Below are 18,579 nucleotides of genomic sequence, written 5' to 3' on the forward strand. Positions count from 1 at the left end.
CAATGGAGAGTGATCCATTCCTAACAGCCTGGTAGCTCCCAAGACATGCACATAGGTAGGTGTGTGCAATTCAGGGCAAGCGGATAAGTGAGCTTTTGAAGGAGGGACTGAGTAGTCAATCCCTTCCTGGCACTCAGCCTGGAAACCAATTAGATTCTTCAAGGATGGAAGAATCCATTCCTGTATCTAACATAAAAATATAGTTTTCCATTCTACTTCTGCCCCTCCACCACAACAGGGCAGTACCAAACTCTTCAAGGAACTAACTCTGAGGGAATTGCTTATAGAGTTGGAATCCTGTTGGTACACTGCACTAGCATAATAATTCACCATGCTGTTGTTGTGTGCCTTCAAGTTGTTTCTGACTTATGGCAAATCTAAGGTGAAGCTATCATGGGATTTTCTTGGCAAGATTTGTTCAGAGGAGTCCTGTCATTGCCTTCCCCTAGGATGAGAGGAGAATCGAACCCTGCTCTCCAGAGTTGTAGTCCGACACAAACTACAAAACCACACTGCCTCTCCTAGTGCATATTTTTCAGGTCTCTCTCTCTGTATATATAGTACAGATATATGCTGGCCTAGTGCATATTCTTCAGGGCTGTAAAGTGATAGCAGGGGTAAGGCAAAGAAACTACAACATGACCTCATATCTGCAGGACTGTATCCCCAGCTTCACATACCCACCTCAGAAAAAAATATTTTCTCTCTAGGCATTTTCTAGATCATGTAGTGTGATTCCGTGGTATACGTCTGACAAAAGTTCACTGTAATCCTGCTGGAGGACCTCAAAATGCCTAGAGGTGCATTCTCTAGAAATCTCTGGGTCTTCCAGCATGACTCTATGGTCAACTTCCACAGAATTCATTAATTTGAACAGGGTTTGCTATTATCCATGGTTTAGCATTTCCATGGTAATTCTAAGAACGTATCCCCCGTAGATACAAGGGTCATATTAGGAAAGAAGAATGTTGCCATTGGGAAAGAAAGCTGTCCTTTTGGATCCTGAACAGTTCGGAAGCTGGCAGGACCACTCATAGTGATAGCTTTCACTCTGCTACTGTCTACACCCATGGCCTTTTTATTCCTGACACTGCTGTTATACTATATGCCATCACTACCTATATTGGCATAGTTGTGCTGCCCAGCAGGATCTCAGCCAAGGTCTGCCTAATCTACTTCACAAATTTATGGTGAGAATAACCCAGCAATGTCCCCTAACATTCTGGCTAGAAGAGTGGGATACATATTTACTTCATTAACTAAATGATAAAAAGGACATAACTCTTTATTTCAGCATACAGACTCCCAGGGTTTTGGGGACAAAAACTGTGATTTATAATAATAATAATAATAGGATTTATGTATATGCTGCCCAATCACTGGGAATCCGGGTGGCTTACAACAGAGGGAACAGACGGTTCCCTGCCCTCAGGCTACAGACTGGTTTGTTGTAAAAGGAAGTGTAACATTGTTTTAATTTTTTTTTACCTTGCCAACATAATATTGGAGTTTGGGTTGCTGGTACCTGGTCCCGTTGGACTCCATTTGATAGTGTAAATCTCTTTGTTATGTGCCTGTAGGTCATGTACACATGTATCTTGCTTCATACTCCAAATCTATACAAAGAACCAGAGGAGAGAGCATCATTGTAATTTTTTCCACAATTATAGTGAAGCCTATTAAGAAAACATTTTTGTAAAAAGCTGAATGTTCTTTTTTTCAAATAGATTTTGAACAGCAAACATATCAAACACATACAACAATTAACACATAAAACTGCAAACTTTAAAAATTAACACTTTTAACATTTCAACAACAGTTCCTTAAAATGTTGAGCAAAGACTTCAGATCAGGTCAAATTACCTTTAATGTCATATCATCTGAGCAGGACGCTAGAAGCATACCAGAGGGATCCCATTTGATTGCATTAACCTCATTCTGAAATAAAGATTTCTCTTAATCAGTGATTATTTTGGATAAAACTGCACTTCACATTTTAACCAGATGGTGGCCATCTAAGTTTAATTTATTACAAGAAGACAAACAATTGCATGTTACTTGTTTGGTTATTTCATTAATGAAACAGCAGAAATTATCTTCAATACATCTTGCCATTTAAATTAAATTAAAGGAGATATAGATTGCATATCAGAGACTCCTTAAGTCTGAACAAAACACTTTAGCAAATATGGCCATAGAACAATGAATAGGGCTCTATCACTGTGATATGGTCCCTACCAATTATGGGAAAGCAAAAAATGCAATCTTACACATCCAAATGCACAGGAGAATCTTGTGGCACTTTAAAAACTAACTAATTTTATTTTGGCATAAGGTTTTAAAATCCATCAGATGCACACAATAGCTTTATGACAAAGTTGCTCTTCTGTGTTTTCTGCAATAAGCTAACACAACTATCTAGAAATCCTGCGTCAACTCCAATGCAATGAACATGACCTAGTGCTTACTCCCAAGCAATTTTACAAAGGTAGATGGTGATTAATAGAACATACAGTTGGACTTTGAAATCCATGGGAGATCTGTTCTGGACCCCCACCCCCCGCAGATACCAAAAATTGCAGGACCTTAAGTCTCGTTTCACTTAATGGTGGTGAGATGCATGTGCCCACATTTATTTATTTATTTATTTATTTATTTGATTTCTATCCCGCCTTTATCACTGAAAGGGACCCAAGGCAACTCACACCATTATTAGGGACAATGTGAGCTTGCTGTCTGCAGATGCTGAAATCCACAGATGGCAAGTGTGTGGATATGGAGGCTCCACCTTATATAAAAGTAATAAAAAACCTAACTTTTCCAGCAGTTACATGTCTTAACTCCAATACATAAATAGGACTGTTCAAATTTACCGTATGGCCTTGAAAAGTTTTAACTGGACGATCACAGCCAAGTCTGCATACATGTATGCACATGTCAGTGCTGCAAGACGCAAAAGTAGTGTTGTTCTGCCAGTCTACATCCAGGGCAGGGGCTGTAAAAGGAGAGCCAAAAAAAGGGACCATTAGGAAATCTGGCAAAGAAACAAATCATAGAAGCATAGAGTTGGAAGAGACCACAAGGGCCATCCAGTCCAACCCCCTGCCATGCAGGAAATCCAAATCAAAGCATCCCCGACAGATGGCCATCCAGCCTCCATTTGAAGACCTCCACGGAGGGAGACTCCACTACACTCCGAGGAAGTGTGTTCCACTGTTGAACAGCCCTTACTGTCAGGAAATTCCTCCTAATGTTGAGGTGGAATCTCTTTTCCTGAAGCTTGGATCCATTGCTCCGGGTCCTAGTCTCTGGAGCAGCAGAAAACAAGCTTGCTCCCCCCTCAATATGACATCCTACTCCAAATGACTTCTGCATTTCAATAAAATGACTAGTATGCTGATTCTACGTGGGATCCCTTCCAAGCATTCCTGATGGTGACTGACATAATGTCACTGTTTATAACACTGTGTTAATACAGTAAAAAAACACGCATCCAGACTCTTGAAAGGGGAAAGTATCCCATATGTACTCCTACCCCTCAATAAGTCACAGAGGCTTTTGCAACATTGGAGGGAAAGTGGGAATATATCAGAGCCAAAGAAGCAAGAAGCTTGAGCATCTGCTAAGGCCTCAAAGGTATGCTATTCAAAAAAAGACTGCTTTTTCTTCAATAGTGCCAACAGAATTATATTAGAATGGGACACATGACAGTATACCAATACAGTAAAATACAGTGGGATCGTGAAGGACATAAGTGAGCAAGGAGTAAAGATTCCACCTTCTCTTTTTAGCTGTCAACAGGTATATGTCAAACGTTGCTATCACTGGTGTAGCGGTTTGAGCACTGAGAAACTCTGGAGAACAAGGTTCAAATCCCTGCTTGACCATGGAAGTCCACTTGATGACCTTGAGCAAGTCACTCAGCTTCCTTGGAAGGCAATGGTAAACCTCTGAACAAATCTTGCCAAGAAATCCCCATGACAGAGTTGCCTTAGGGTCACCGTAAGTCAGAAATTTCCTGAAGGCACACAACAACAATATGTCTCAAAGTTGACTGTGGGTCTTAAGCTATCATTCCAAGAGGATATCCCTTCCTGAGTTCCAGCTATCATGGCTAGGAAGCAAGGCATTATTTGAGTGGAACGATATTGTTACAGTCATTTTTAGAAAATTCTACAGGAAATATTAAGAACAGCAGAAGCCTCCTGATCTAATTAATTAATTAATTAATTATCTATTTGTCTGTGCTACTCTTTTGGCAAAACGTAACAGGAATAAATATATACAGTGGGCCGTTCCCTTACGTGGGGGATCCGTTCCAGACCTCCTGCGTGTAAGGGGAATTCTGCATATGCTCAAGCCCCATTAAAAATAATGGGGCTCGTGCCAGTGGCGCACACGCCATCACTCCTTCTGGGGACCACCGAGGCTTCTTCTGGCAAAGCTTTCAGCGTATATCACACCCGCATATGACGCGGGCACATTGTATAAGTTAAGTCCAATGAAAACCAATTACCTGAGTGGAAAGGAAACTGCTGTTTAGCTTCCCCTGTGTGAGCATCCCAGATTATTGTGGTCTACATTGGTGCAGGGAGGGAGGCAAATGGAAGGAAAAACACACACATCAGTGACTGTTTACTTTTGAAGGAAAAAAGAAAGAAAAACTTTGTTAGGAAACATATTGCCTAAGAAATTAAAAGGTCTATTAAAGAATAGAATGTGATTACTTCCACTTGAAGAAAATTTTGCCAGATCTCTCTCTCTCCCCCTTTTTTTTGGCATGATGAGAAGAGAAAGAAAGGAGGACACTTTTGTAACAACTTAGTACCCATTTTAATGTACAGTATTCTCATAGTTTTGGCATAGTTGTTATTATTAACTAATAATAGACATTACATACTGGTGGACAGGAAAAGCCAGAGTGATGTAGTGGCTTGAATGTTGGACTTGGATGTCATGGGGAGCAGAGTTCAAATCTCCATTCAGGCATGGAAACCCACTGGGCAAGCCACACTCTCTGTGCCTAAGAGGAAGGCAGTGGTAAGCCTCCTCTGAAAAAATCTTGTCAAGAAAACTCTAGGATAGGAGTGCCATAAATCAGAGACAACTGGAAGGTACACAACATGTATACGTAACATATATTATTTTCAGTTTGCTTGATTAGATAACATACAGCTGTATTTGGCATATTATTATAATTATATTATATTATTAATTTGGGATATAATAACAAATTAAAAGATAATCTTGACATGTTCCAAAAACCCATGAAAAGTTACTACAACTGATAAAATATATGTATAGATAATGAGATGAAAGTCACCACTACACAGCAAACTCAACGTCAGTAGGAAAAGGCTGCTTCTGCAGTGTAACCAAATATATTTTTTGGTTTGCTGGTAATTTTAAAAAAATCTTAACTTTGAAGGCAAATCCATGCCATTTAGCAAACAGGCAAATGTTCAAGAGTTTTCAAGAGAGATAGCACTGCCCAAATTTTCCATACCATAAGACAACAATTAATCAAGTCTGAGGAAATCAAGACTTTTTGGAAACTTCCTTAGAGGAACGGAAAAGAAATTCTTCTGAATTCCTCAGAGCAATTCCTGTGAGCTAAAAGTGAAACAGTACCAAGCGAAAAGCTTTAAGAGTATTTGATAATTTATATATGCAAGTTATGCAACTCAACACTTACTTTATCAACACCAGCACTTAAAATATAATTTCCCTTTTTATTCCATTTCAAAGCAAATATAGGCCCTTTATGTTGACCTAAGGTGCTTGCAAGATTTCCTGTAATACAGACAAAGTGAAAGTTAATGTTTCTAGCATTTCTGGTTGAAATAATTTAGTAATACAAAGCATCATAATTATTTGGAAACAACCATTTTCAGTCTTACCATCTTCTGTCCATATTCTTGCAAAGCCATCATATGATCCTGTAGCCAGTAATGTTCCATCGCTCTGCAGAATGTGGAGAAAGAGAATGAAAATGTTTTTGATGAGACACAAAATCTACACAGACAGCTGTCTCTCCAATTTATTCTTCAACTTGTAAGTGTTCATATGTAACCAAAGGAGATTTTCCTTTGAGCAAGAGCAAAACCATTAACCTACATCCCAAATTAAAAGCTGGTACTTTAGGCCAGCCTTTGGAGGGAGACACTGTGCTGTAGTGGATTGAGAATTGGACTAGGACTTATATTCAGCAGGATTTGAGTATCTGCTCAGCCACGGGAATCCACTGTGTGGCCTTGGACAAGCTACACTCTCTCAGCGTCAGAAGAAGACAAAAGCAAAGCCTCCTATGATTATTGTTAACCAGCCAAGAAAATCTTTTTCTGCAGCTGTCCAGTCAACTTTTAGGGTGGTACTAACATAGTATAGTGGCTTGACTGGGATTGAATCACTATACAGTCATGGAAACTTTGGGCATATCACACACTCTCTGCCTTTTAGGAAAGCAATGGCAATCCTCCTCTGAATTAAACTTGAAAAGAGAAAAGAATTTATGATAGAGTACTTGGGCAATTCTCAGCCTTAAAGAAAATGGTAAACCTCCTCTGAATAAACTCTACTATGAAAACTCTAGCATAGGGTTGCCCTAAGATGGAGTTGACTTGAAGGCATGTAACAACAACTTGGCAGCTAGATAGAAACAAGATTGCTAATGCATTATTGTGTTGCCTAATTTAACTACTAAGAAAGGAAAGAGAAACATCATTATCTGTATAAGGTCTTTAAGCTGAGTTGAAAGATTTTCCTCTAAAAACATTCTGCCAACAAACATCTATTTTACCTATTTTCTTCCTGAACATAATAAATTCACCCATTAAAAGAAGAGACAAAGTCCATTTTCAATGGGACTTTAACCTATTTAATGTTATGAAAATCACAGTTTGTTTTCTGCTTTGATTTGAACACACATATTATTTCAGGACAAAGTGAAAGATTTGCCTTATGTAAATATTCCATTTAGAGATGTCAAAGACTTTTTTTTTGGCTGTGTAATAAAAGTTTCCCAGAGTGCTCAGTGCTTGATTCACAACCCAGCAGGTTTCAACCTACGAAATCCTAGCTGTTGTTCAGTATTGCCAATGGCAATGTGAGGAGGTGATAATCCCTTAGTTGGGACCCCAGCTGTATTGAAAGTTCATTAGCGTCTTCCAAGCTAAATTAATTTTAGCTAAACTGAGTACTCAGTGGGATAAAAAACCAGTTCTGAGGTAATTTTAATTTAGTTTTAAAATAATTTTATTAACAATAATACAATAACACTATTACAATAATTTTCCCCTTTGGGGTGGTTTCAAATGGACCACCCCATTCCTGACCCTCCCCAATTCATAATGCACAATAAAGATACAGCTCTGCCAAACCTCTAGCAACTTCAATTCTTGTTGTCTTCCATTGCATATTACCTTTCCCAGCCTGGTACCATTCAGATGTGTTGGGAGTACAATGGCCCAAAAAACACCTGGTTTAGAGCTTCTGGAAGTTGTAATCCAACACATCTGGAAGAAACCCAGTTGGGAAAGGCTCTGCCATATACAATTCTAGTGAAAAGCAAAGTATTTCCAGAGGAAATGTTCTAATCAGACATTCTTCATCACTGAACAAACTGAGTAACGTAGCATTAAGCAAAAGGGATCAACCAACATGTGTGTGGGACATACAGCGTGTCTCTATGTCCACTGACAATGCATACATATGTATCAATGATAATGATATGCATTTTCCTAGTATAAAATAAAACAAGATTAGAAAGGAAGCATCAAAACAACTTTAAATATGGTAACGTGCAGTTCATATACAACATGAAGAGTTTAAGAAGTCCACTTACATTCCAGTCCAATGATGTCACATCCTTATTGCTGGGGACATCATGCCCTCCTTCTCTTATACAGTGTCTCAAAACTAATTGAGTGGAGCTACCATTATTATTTTCATTGAGATTCCATATTCTGGCAGTAGAATCTCCAGATCTGAGGTGAAGAAATGTTAAAAGCATTTTATATATTAATAGATAAAAAATATACAGTCTTTCCTTTAAAATTTTGTAAAACAAAGTACCACAAGCTATGAAAGGAACACAGAACATGAAACTATTAGGAGATTTCTTCACAATTTAACATTCCTTAACCATATGCTATAAAGAAACACTTCTATAACACTTGCACCTAAAAGCCTGATTTAAAAAAAGCTAAAACACAATGCTACACAGAAAGCTGGAGGGGAAGGTATTCACTCTGCTGAAGATTATTTTCTTACACACTGAACAGCATTAAGAGTTTCAGGGAGGGACCACAATTCAGTGGCAGACAATATGCGTTTCATGCAAAAGATCACAATCCTGTGTATCTGCAGTTTTAAAAAGCACAATCAGGTAAGCAAGTGCTAGGAAATATTCTACATGGTTGCAGCCAGACAGAGTAGATTATATGAGCAAGATAGAGAAATGTTTGCATAAATTTAGGACAGTTTGTATCATCTACGTTTATAAGGCTGTTGCCTATGGTGGCTGTGATAATTCACCACATCTGGAAAGTACTCAGCTGGGGAAAAGCAATGTATGCTGTAACAACGTAGGGAGTGCACATCAGATCTGCAGTACACCTGTTTCAAATAAAGTACTGAAATAAGAAGCAACTAATCCTTGACTTACCCTGATGCTAGCAGATCACTGACAGGATTCCAGGCACAAATGAACACTTCTGACTCATGGCCCCGGAGGACTGTTGCTTTGTTAGGTGGAATTTCAACATCACCATCAATTTCCATTGGCTTTGAATGATTATCTGCAAAACATAAAGGTATACATTTATTTATTAGATGATGATGGAACTATCAATGATGATTGTGATAAATATTAAAATAGGACCCACTGAGATTTGTTAATTTGTTAGATACTTCTTGAAGATTTTATTTTTATAAAAACTAACCAACCCAGACAGAACGGCCAACATATTATTTTTATTCAGCAGTCATTCTGACCAGTATAAATATGAATGGGTTGCTCACTTTGGTTCTTTCACAATCTGTGCACTCACACGCATAGGCTCTTATGCCTTAATAGAGCAAAATGTGGAAAATTCTAGGGCCTGTTACAGACAGCCAAAATAAAGCTGCTTCGAGTCACAGTGGAGGTATGGTGTTTGATGTATGTGTCTGAGAGACCAGAAGTCGCACCAAAGCCATGCTCCAGCCCTAGAGGACTGGAGCGTGGCTTTGGTGTGGCTTCGGACTCTTAGGACGCAGTGCATCATTGAAACACCATACCTCCACTGTGACTCGAAGCAGCTTTATTTTGGCTGTCTGTAACAGGCCAAAGGCAGGCTAGCTACCCTACCAGTACATATCTTTCAAAATATACTATGTAGTGATTTTTGTTAAAAAGGCCTTAGTAAAGCTGCATCCACTTCTCTTGCAGCCTCAGTCAGTCTGGTCAGTGTTGGTGGTAGTGTCACAGCTTGTGAAGAAACCCTTTGAACCCCCAGCGACAGGCAGGCTTCAACTCTTGTCATTCAAGGTTGCCTTTATTGTACCTCTTGCCTCATCTAGATGCTCATCTAGATGAGCTGTGTGCTTTGAGCTTTTGCATTTCTTGTTTTGGTATTCTACAGGGTAAAGGTTTTCTTGGCCCAGGAAGTCTCCCAATTTTATCTTTGCCAGAAGCACCCTTCTCATGTAGAACCCTTTTAATACACATGTGTTGTTTCTATGTGGACTATACATTGTCCTTTCATAAATCCAACAGATTTTTCCGGTGTCACGCTAGCCCTAGTAAGTTTGTAAGGCTTGTAAGTTTGTTTGCAATAGTTCATGAAATGGGTAATACAATTCATAAAGACATTTGATTCCCTGATAGGTGAAAACACTACTGCAAGATTTGATGCAGAACAAAGCAGTTCTGCAGATGAAGCATGAAGAGGTGGGAAAAGTGGATTATTGCAGCTTTTCAATGTACTGTATGTCCTGGTGCCATTTGCAATTCTCCTGCTGAACACAATCATATGTGTTCTTTCTTTTTTTCGCAAACTCTTGCTTCTGCCATGAATTCAGAGGCAAAATCTACAACATATCTAGTGGCATATATCTGCAGGCCCACTAGGTGATGCAATTCAACTTGGAAAAGCATGACCACATTGTCATGGTTCTCTGGTAATTAGAAAAGATAAGACTGGATCTTCTGCCAAAGAAACTGCTCATCGACCACCATACAGGCTTTGGAGTTGCTGATATGTATTGTTATAGCCACTGTCAAGTGGAATCTATGGCCTATGAAGGATACTTCCACCATTGCTTGCTCATGGGGGAAAAGAGAAGCTTCAGTTTCCTTTTGCCTGTAACACACTGACTGTACTGGACTTCAATTCAGAGTATTGGCTCAGATCATCTGTCCCCTTCTTCTCGGTCCTCTGCATAGATTCACCAACCTTCTTGAGATCAGTGGCAAGGAAGATAGTTTCATCCATGACTCCTACAGCAAATATAAGGGCTGGTAGCAAGGGCATTATAATTGTAGTTATACAGTAACTCAGGACTGTACCAGCAGAAAAATGGGATGGATGAGAGATGGTTGTACCTTGACTTTTCATGTGCAAGGCTTTGCCACATTCTGAGTTTTTTCTTAGCATATAGTGTCATGTCAGATTATAGAAAAGAATGGACTCTGGTAATGATATTGATGACAATGGGGAGGAATCAGAGATATAATAAAAATGAATTGAAGAAATAAAATAATAACAAAGAAATAAAATAATCCTACTCTAAGGAGGAAGTACAATGAGGTGTTGAAGTTTTGAGAGCTGCCACTCAAAACACCATTTTAACTTACTTATTGCATGCGCCCCATTCTCCTCTCCATTCACAGTGGCTTCTCCGTTCTTTGGTGTATTCTGCTGTGGGACAGCAGTTGTTGTAGCAGTTGCTGTGGTTGCTGCAGCAGCTGTTGTTGCTATGGCTGGTGCAGCACTAGCTTGCTGTTGAGCTAATTTCTCCCTGAAAGCCTGCTGCCGGGTCTGCACTACATCCGGCATTACTGCATCTATCAGCGACAGTGATTCTATAGGTCTGCCATCAAACACTGTACCATCCTAAAGGGTGAAGGGGCAGAAAGGGAAATGAAAAGGGTAAAGGCTAAGCAACCAGCTCCTTCATTTACTACTACAAATCGTACTTCAGAAATTTCCCTCCCCCACTTTTCTTCAGAAGACAACCAGGCAACACATATCTGGGTCAGGGCAAGTAAAAATAACCAAAGAGTATGCAATTTCACAGCTGCTAAATAAACAATCCACAGCTTCCTGTTTTGATGGGCTTCCTGCTGTTCACTGCAGCAGGCAGAGTTGTACTGAATATTTTTCTCCTGATATAGTTAGTAATGATTATGCACTCCACTTACACTTTAGGCCAGTTGCAGCCACTGAGGTAATATCAGAAACAGCCATTTGGACAAATATTGTTATAATGCAAATAATTAACCAATTCAGAAATGTGAAGAATGTCTACTCATATTAAAAAAATTCTCAGATCTAATGATCAATCCTAACTCTTTTTAGGATCAAGCCAAGTTTAGAAAACTAAATATAAGATAAATCATATCATTTCTGCTGTGGACAGAGAAGAATTTTAATGAAAGGACAGCATCCTTTCCCTTAGGTAATGAAAAAGCAAGGTCTCCAAGGAAATTCACACTAAAGACCCTTCTCAATTACATTCATAGAAAACTCTTTACAAAGAAAATACAGAAACACAAAGCCCCACATCAAACCTAGCCCTCTGGCAGGGTGAGGCAAGGGCAGGCACACCAGAGGGTAATGCTCTTCCAAGATAAACCCACAATCTAATCCAGTCTTCTTCAACCAATAAAATTGTCCAAATGTAACCAAGTTAATTTCAAAATATTTCAAAACAACCCCTGAATTCCAAAAGACATATATTTTAACTAAAGGGTGTTTCCTACAATCTTTTAAACATAGTGATGGAGCATGCAAGTATGCGAACACCAGATAGCTGAGTGATAGCTTTTTCATGGGCTCAGAAGGTATTTTGTTTTCAAAGGGTCACAATTATGTAACATATGATCTAACTTCTCCTTTGGGGATTCATCTGACACCACCATACCCAGAGAAATTCACATCTGCTTCACTTCAAAGTCATGTGACTCAGCCCCAAATTGTTACTAATTTCACACGCTCATGCCCATACACACAAACACATTTACTGAAGTGATTAACAAACAGAAAAGTTAATGGCTTCAATATATATGATTAACTGCACCTTTCTTGTATGTAGGACAAACTTGGGAGAAGAGCTATTGGTTTGCTTTTTGCAATCACTTCTACGCACACGCACACAGAGCACAAGACAAGAGTGTTTGGCAGCCCTGCCTAGTAAGTTTGTGTAGGAACCTAGACAGCATGTTTTGGTCAGCTTGGGTAGGATATGAATGAGGAGAGAAAAGAAAATATAAAACTTTCCAATATGTTTAGAGTTTGTTGGATCCTCCAGTGTATATCAGCAATCAAAACAATACAACAAATGAACAAAAAGATAAAACAGCAATTCTCCTAAAATGCAAAAGCATGGTATAATAAAGACATGGTTGAGTTTGGAGCCTTCCAAGTAGATGAAAGAACCAAAGGAATGAGAGGCAATTAAATTTTAACTGAATACGACTGGAAAAAATAAAATATGGTGATATTTTCACATTATACACTCCATTAAAGGATCCAACTAAAGTGAACAAAGTTACCTTGTTGCATGTCAATCATACCCTTACATATACTCAGACTGGGTGTTGTTTTCCACCTAGGGCTGCAATTAATACTTGCCTCGTTGATGCTTATCTCTGCTTCCACATACTGCAGGCCTTTCTGAAGTATGGAGATGAGGGCGGCAGGTGGCACTAGTGTTCCATTGATGTTGGATTGGCTAATATGACTCTCTATTCCAAATGTAAAGGCTGAATGGGAGAAACCTGAAAGCAAGAAGGGAAGCCATGATAGGAAATCTAAACACTCTGCAATATGACACACACCCTAAATACAACACTGCTCAAGCCTGTGCCAACCCAACCAAGGAGATCAATTTACCAGATTAGGCCAGATGGTTACAAAGACTTGTATTTATCGTTTCCTAATATTTCATTTTCAAACACATTTTGCAAAAAAATACACATTCAGAAATGAACAGTCAGCATCAAGCAAAGAGAGCTGTGTATTTTATTTATTTATTTATTTAGTATTTTACAAAACGATCACTTGATGCTTAAACTATGTTTCAATACCTAGATTGCATTTATCTGCAAAAAGGCACAGTCACAGTTCACTGCAAACACAGGGGGGACGATCTTCTAGTGCAGGAAAAGAAAAACATATTTTCAACCTTCTGCGTCTATAGTTCTCAGCTAAATCTCACATGAAAGTATAACTACCCTAACCCGGGGGGGGGGGGGGGGGGTTGCAGTTTTTAGAATTTTAAACTATCTCATTTTACTGTTGTAATCTGCTTGGATTCCATGTGATTAAGCAGAATATAAATAAATATTATTATTATTAAAATATTATTAACAGGAAGTAAGAAGCAACCAACTAAAAAAATGAAGAACATAAAAGTCCATCTCTACTTGCACATTTTACCCGCAGGCAATAACATGGTTAATTGTACCAAAATGGCCCAATGACTCTGCCATCATGCTACCAAACACTATTAAAAGTATAGGAGTGGGTAGCTCATCTGGCCTCTCACTCTCCTTCATCCCTCCCTCCCCATTTTCCTTCTTTTTTTCATGTATGCAGGTATGAGGCTTCTGATACATTTGGAAAATACCAGGAAGACACACAAATATGTTAAATGCCTGTACTGCAGCCACTCACTCACAAACCATAAGGCTGCGAATTCAATACCAGCGAAAGAGCTCAAGCTCAACTCAGGCTTGCATCCTTCTAAAGTCGCTAAAATGAGTACTCAGATTGTTGGGGGCAATTAGGTTACACTTTGTAAACCGCTTAGGGAGTGCTTATGTGCACTAAGTGGTATAGAAATGTACTTGCTATTGCTATATAAGGTAGGTGGAAGGTGGTGTGTGTGGGAAGGATGTATGGTGTATGTGAAATATGCAGTGCAGCTCACACAAATTCATGAAGTATACTAAGATGATATTATTATCATTATGTTTTTTAATATTCCGCCATCCTCCCAATACAGGGACTCAAGGCAGCTTACAAACCTAAAACAGTCCAAATTCAAACACTATAAAACATGCAAAATACAAGTTCAAAAAACAATTAAATAATTTAAACAATTAAAACATTACATTATTAAAATGTAAAGTTTAAAACTGTTTAAAACAAAAACAAAGCAGCATCCCCGTCATGCAAAAAGCCTGGCAGCATAGAAACATCTTTATCTGCTGCCAGAAGGGAAAGACAACAGGGATGAAGCCATCCTGGCCTCTCTAGGGCGTGAGTTCCAGAGCTTGGGAGCACCCACTGAAAAGGCCCTTTCTCTTGTTCTCACCAAATGCACGTGAGAGGGTAGTGGGACAGAGAGATGGGCCTCTCCCAATGACCTCAATATTCTTGGGAGCTTGTACAGGGATATACAGTCCTTCAAAGAGCCTGGACTCTGAGGCACCATGAATTGAAGCAGCAGAGACTCTGAGGCACTCAAACAAGGCTCCATATGTTGTGAATGAAAACACTACAACTTCACAGAAGTTCGCATATCATACCTTTAATTCCTTATGAATAGGAGAAACTCAGAACAACAGTATCAGAACCCAGCACTTGAGTTAATCCTGGTGTGAAAACCAGATGACTCCATAAGGTTAATTTACCATAGGAAAAACAATTAAAATAAAATTATTATAATGTAGAACAGGGGTAGGCAACCTGCAGCCCGCGGGCCTGCGGCCCGGCAAGCCTTGGGACCGGCCCCACCTGGTCCTGCCGCCGATTGCCACCAGGGCCTTTGGGGGGGCAATTGTCTATAGAAGCCTCAGAAACAGTATTATATTAACATTTTTAAAAAATCAGCAAATTTTTTCGCGTGTCCTCCATTTTTTTTTTAAAAAAAAAGGTGTCTTCCATTTGAAAATTTTGTCCTACATTTGTCCTGGTTATTTATATATTTATTTTTTTTTAAATTTAATTATTTTTTTGTTGGCTTTGGCCCCCCAGTTGTCTGAGGGACAGCAACCCGGCCCTTGGCTCAAAAAGGTTGCCTACCCCTGATGTAGAATAATAAAATTTTCTAATTGTGCAAACTATGGGTTGGGTTTTTTGTTTTGTTTTTTGACACAGACAGACCCCAATGCTCACTACTTTGAAAGTACTGGCAAGTAAAGATTGCAAGAGAAAAGAGAAAATTTGAGCAGACAAAAGCTTCCGTATCAATGGATCAACAATTAGATCAGCTAAAATATCAAAAATCAGTTCATTGTTAGATGGAAACTGCATTCTCTTTAAGGAAATTGTTTGGTTTCCAAAATCAAGTGCTAATTTTTTGGAAATATTTGCAGGGTGTATCGAGAACAATCCATTGACTTTTTAAATTATGGTTTAAAAATGTGGGCACTTAATGTCAGATATGTAAATATCTATCTGTGCTACCACATATCAGTTTCATTTCCCCCTATGCTATATGTGTCTGTATGGATGTGTGTGTGTGTGTGTATTTGTATTGAGATTCCAATATAGTATTTTATTTTACTTTTTGGGAACCTCTCAGAGAGCATATATTTTTGAAGTAGCCTATATGCATATAGTGATTAAATAAATGATAAATAAATCAAGCAAGCTTATAGTAAGGATCATTCTGGTTTATTTAAGACATCCAATATTGAGAAGCCAAAGGTGAATGGTATCATGTATATGTTGCTTTTAATATGCTACCATTAAGGGACTTCATGTATTAATATGTTGGAGTATGACTCTGGAGACCAGTGTTTGATTCCCAGCTTGGTCATGAAACCCACTTGGTGACCTTGAGTAAGTCACATGCTCTCAGACTCAGAGGATGGTAATGGTAAATGTGCCAAGAAAAACCTGTGGTAGGGTTATCATAAGTCAGAAATGACACAACAACAATGCAGATACTGGCAAGTAAAGAATATTGGTGGTTTTTGGGTGGCTACAGATACCCAGAGAGAATTAAAAGTGAATTCTGATGAGTTGTGCCATGCTGGTGCTAAACCTCTTTGAAGTGTATTTGTAATATGTTGTGAAACTGAAAATACTGCAATGTTGATTAACTCTCCATTCAGATACTGATGCTTAGTCTTCTCATAAATGGGACTTGTAACAAAATGTTTCCCCATGAACTGCTCCTAGCTTCTCTTCAGAGTTCCAGGCAAACAGCTAGGTCTGTTTCCAGGATGTTCCATTCCATTCCTTCCTTAGTTTCAGATTTTCTCTCCTCCAATAGGGAACCAGAATTCCATGGTCACTAAGTGTGCTGCCCTTGTGTGAACACACATACACAATACCCTGAAAAATATCTATTCCATTCCTTACCACAGAACACTTGCTGTAAATCTATCATGCGTACCGTAATACTATTTTTACATGGACATTTGTACTATGAAACAAGAAATAAAAGTGTTGTAAATGAAACAAATACCAGGTACCATATGCTGTATTTCAGAGGAAAGAACTGGCAAAGCACCTCTGAGTGTTCCTTGCCTAAGAAAAAGACTATGAAATCTATGGGGTCACTATACGTTGACAGGTTACTTGAAGGCACAGACACAGACACATTATTCTTACATGGTATCTATACTAAAGAACATTGTGTGTATGTGACTCAATTAATCACGAGTCTTCTCCACTCTATGTGCAAGTGGCGTTGTCATGTTTTTTTAAAAAATTCAACTAAATTTTGTGCAATTATGGCACAGAAATGCCCCTACCTGATGAATAAAGCTTTAAGCAAGCCTGCTCTCATGTTCTCATTTTTAAAAACAATCACAGATGTGCTGTGTCATGAAACAAAAGTATACCCAGGATGGGGGCATATAAAAACACATATTGCACTTTATTGTTGTTATATGCCTTCAAGTGAACTCTGACTACATCATATGATTTTCTTGCCATTGTGTTCCTCTGAGGTGTGAGAGAGTGACTTGCCCAAGGACACTCTGTGGCTTTCCATGGCTGAAGAGGGATCTGAACTCTGGTCTCCTGGGATCCTAGATCAATACTCAAACCACACTCACATCACACTGGTTGTCATATTAGAGACAATTTAGTATGCAGGATGAAAATTAAAGCTTAAATATGAGTGGTGTGCTTTAAGATTTTGTAAGGCTATACTGAAGGCTGTCTTTTGTGGTTTGGCTTTTTGGGGGGAGCTATAAATTTGGGGGTACAATAATGGTTGCAAAATTAATCTAAAATTACAGTAGCAGAAGGAAAATCACCACAGTTTCCCCCCCAAAAAGAAGTTGAGTTCTGAAGAACAAATAGCGTGATATAGCTCATGAAAAACAATTCCACCCATTAAGAGCTTGATCAGTTTATAAGCTATATCTTCTAATAATTTTCTTCCATAATAGCATCTGGTAATGCTGGAAGGTCCGTTTGTTTTTGGAAATGTAGCTAACCAGTCCAGCTAACTTTGTGGAAAATAATCCCTTTTGCTATTTTTTGCCAGAGGTTCTTGTCAATTTCTTAAATGAGAAGTGGAAGATATTTTTAAAAGCACATCTGAAAATGAAAGGGAGAAAAACCACCTGTTTGATCAGAAGGAAAGGAAACTGCACAGAGAGCTATTATTTAATGTTGAAATCACTATATATTCCTAGGGCCCTTGAGGCTTCTCTGCTTATCCATATTGAAAAGGGAGAAAAAAACAGTGACACTTTCCTTAGCACTTTTTTCTCCTTACCCCAATGTCTCTGGCTTCTGTCTAAGTACCCTTTTTGGTAGCTTTGGTAGTTCCCATTTTATTTATTTCTATGTATTATTTTACATATTAATACACTTGTTAATATCATGTTGGACCCTTGGCAGTAAAGTCTGTACAATACCCATTGTCTTCCCACCTTTGCTAAGTAGGCATACCCAACTGCCACTGAACTGAGTAATCCTAGTTGAAGGCATGTGGGGGAACTGGAAGCTGCTCTCTTCATAGTGGCTGCAGGTGAGTGGCATAGCCAATGTGAACAGCAATGTAATGGGCCATCATGCCTATTCAGAAAGCCTACATTGCTGGTGAGTGGGATCTGTGGCACCAGAGGGGTTGAAGTGGAAATGGGAAACAGGATTCCCAGATCTCAGGACCTGATGCTTCTTATGGCAAAGGAAGGGAATCTCAGGGAGAGAGCACCATGTTGAAAACCACCTCCTCTCTGTGTATATGTATGAATATTTTCTTTTGTTAGATTTCTGAAAGAAATTCAGTGATACACTCTGACCGACTAGAGTTGATACTTAATATCTCAAGCTTGCTGACATCACCAGGGATTTCTTCTGCATCCAGATTTTAGCCCTGAAATATCAGGGCCTGCAACAAAGCCATCCTGACCATGCACTCCCCTCAAAAAGCTGGAGGGTGGCCTAATTACAAAGTATT

At 38.9% G+C, this 18,579-nt stretch overlaps 1 protein-coding gene across 12 annotated transcripts in view; it reads right to left on the minus strand.

The window, feature by feature from the left end:
* TBL1X (transducin beta like 1 X-linked) overlaps nucleotides 1-18,579 on the minus strand; it is a 201,541-nt gene that overhangs the window by 7,649 nt on the left and 175,313 nt on the right. For 11 of the 12 annotated variants that reach the window (XM_042456574.1, XM_042456575.1, XM_042456576.1 and 8 more), the window contains 10 exons: nucleotides 12,837-12,982; nucleotides 10,838-11,096; nucleotides 8,666-8,798; nucleotides 7,844-7,985; nucleotides 5,901-5,964; nucleotides 5,696-5,793; nucleotides 4,517-4,577; nucleotides 2,874-2,995; nucleotides 1,864-1,938; nucleotides 1,489-1,616 (listed from right to left, as the gene is read on the minus strand). In XM_042456574.1, the coding sequence (XP_042312508.1) occupies nucleotides 1,489-1,616; nucleotides 1,864-1,938; nucleotides 2,874-2,995; nucleotides 4,517-4,577; nucleotides 5,696-5,793; nucleotides 5,901-5,964; nucleotides 7,844-7,985; nucleotides 8,666-8,798; nucleotides 10,838-11,096; nucleotides 12,837-12,982 (1,228 nt within the window). Of the gene's footprint in view, nucleotides 1-1,488; nucleotides 1,617-1,863; nucleotides 1,939-2,873; nucleotides 2,996-4,516; nucleotides 4,578-5,695; nucleotides 5,794-5,900; nucleotides 5,965-7,843; nucleotides 7,986-8,665; nucleotides 8,799-10,837; nucleotides 11,097-12,836; nucleotides 12,983-13,291; nucleotides 13,358-18,579 lie in introns of all 12 variants that reach the window. The other variant, XM_042456580.1, reaches the window with a different exon arrangement.

Source organism: Sceloporus undulatus, chromosome 3 (assembly GCF_019175285.1).
Source record: "Sceloporus undulatus isolate JIND9_A2432 ecotype Alabama chromosome 3, SceUnd_v1.1, whole genome shotgun sequence".
NCBI lineage: Eukaryota > Metazoa > Chordata > Lepidosauria > Squamata > Phrynosomatidae > Sceloporus > Sceloporus undulatus.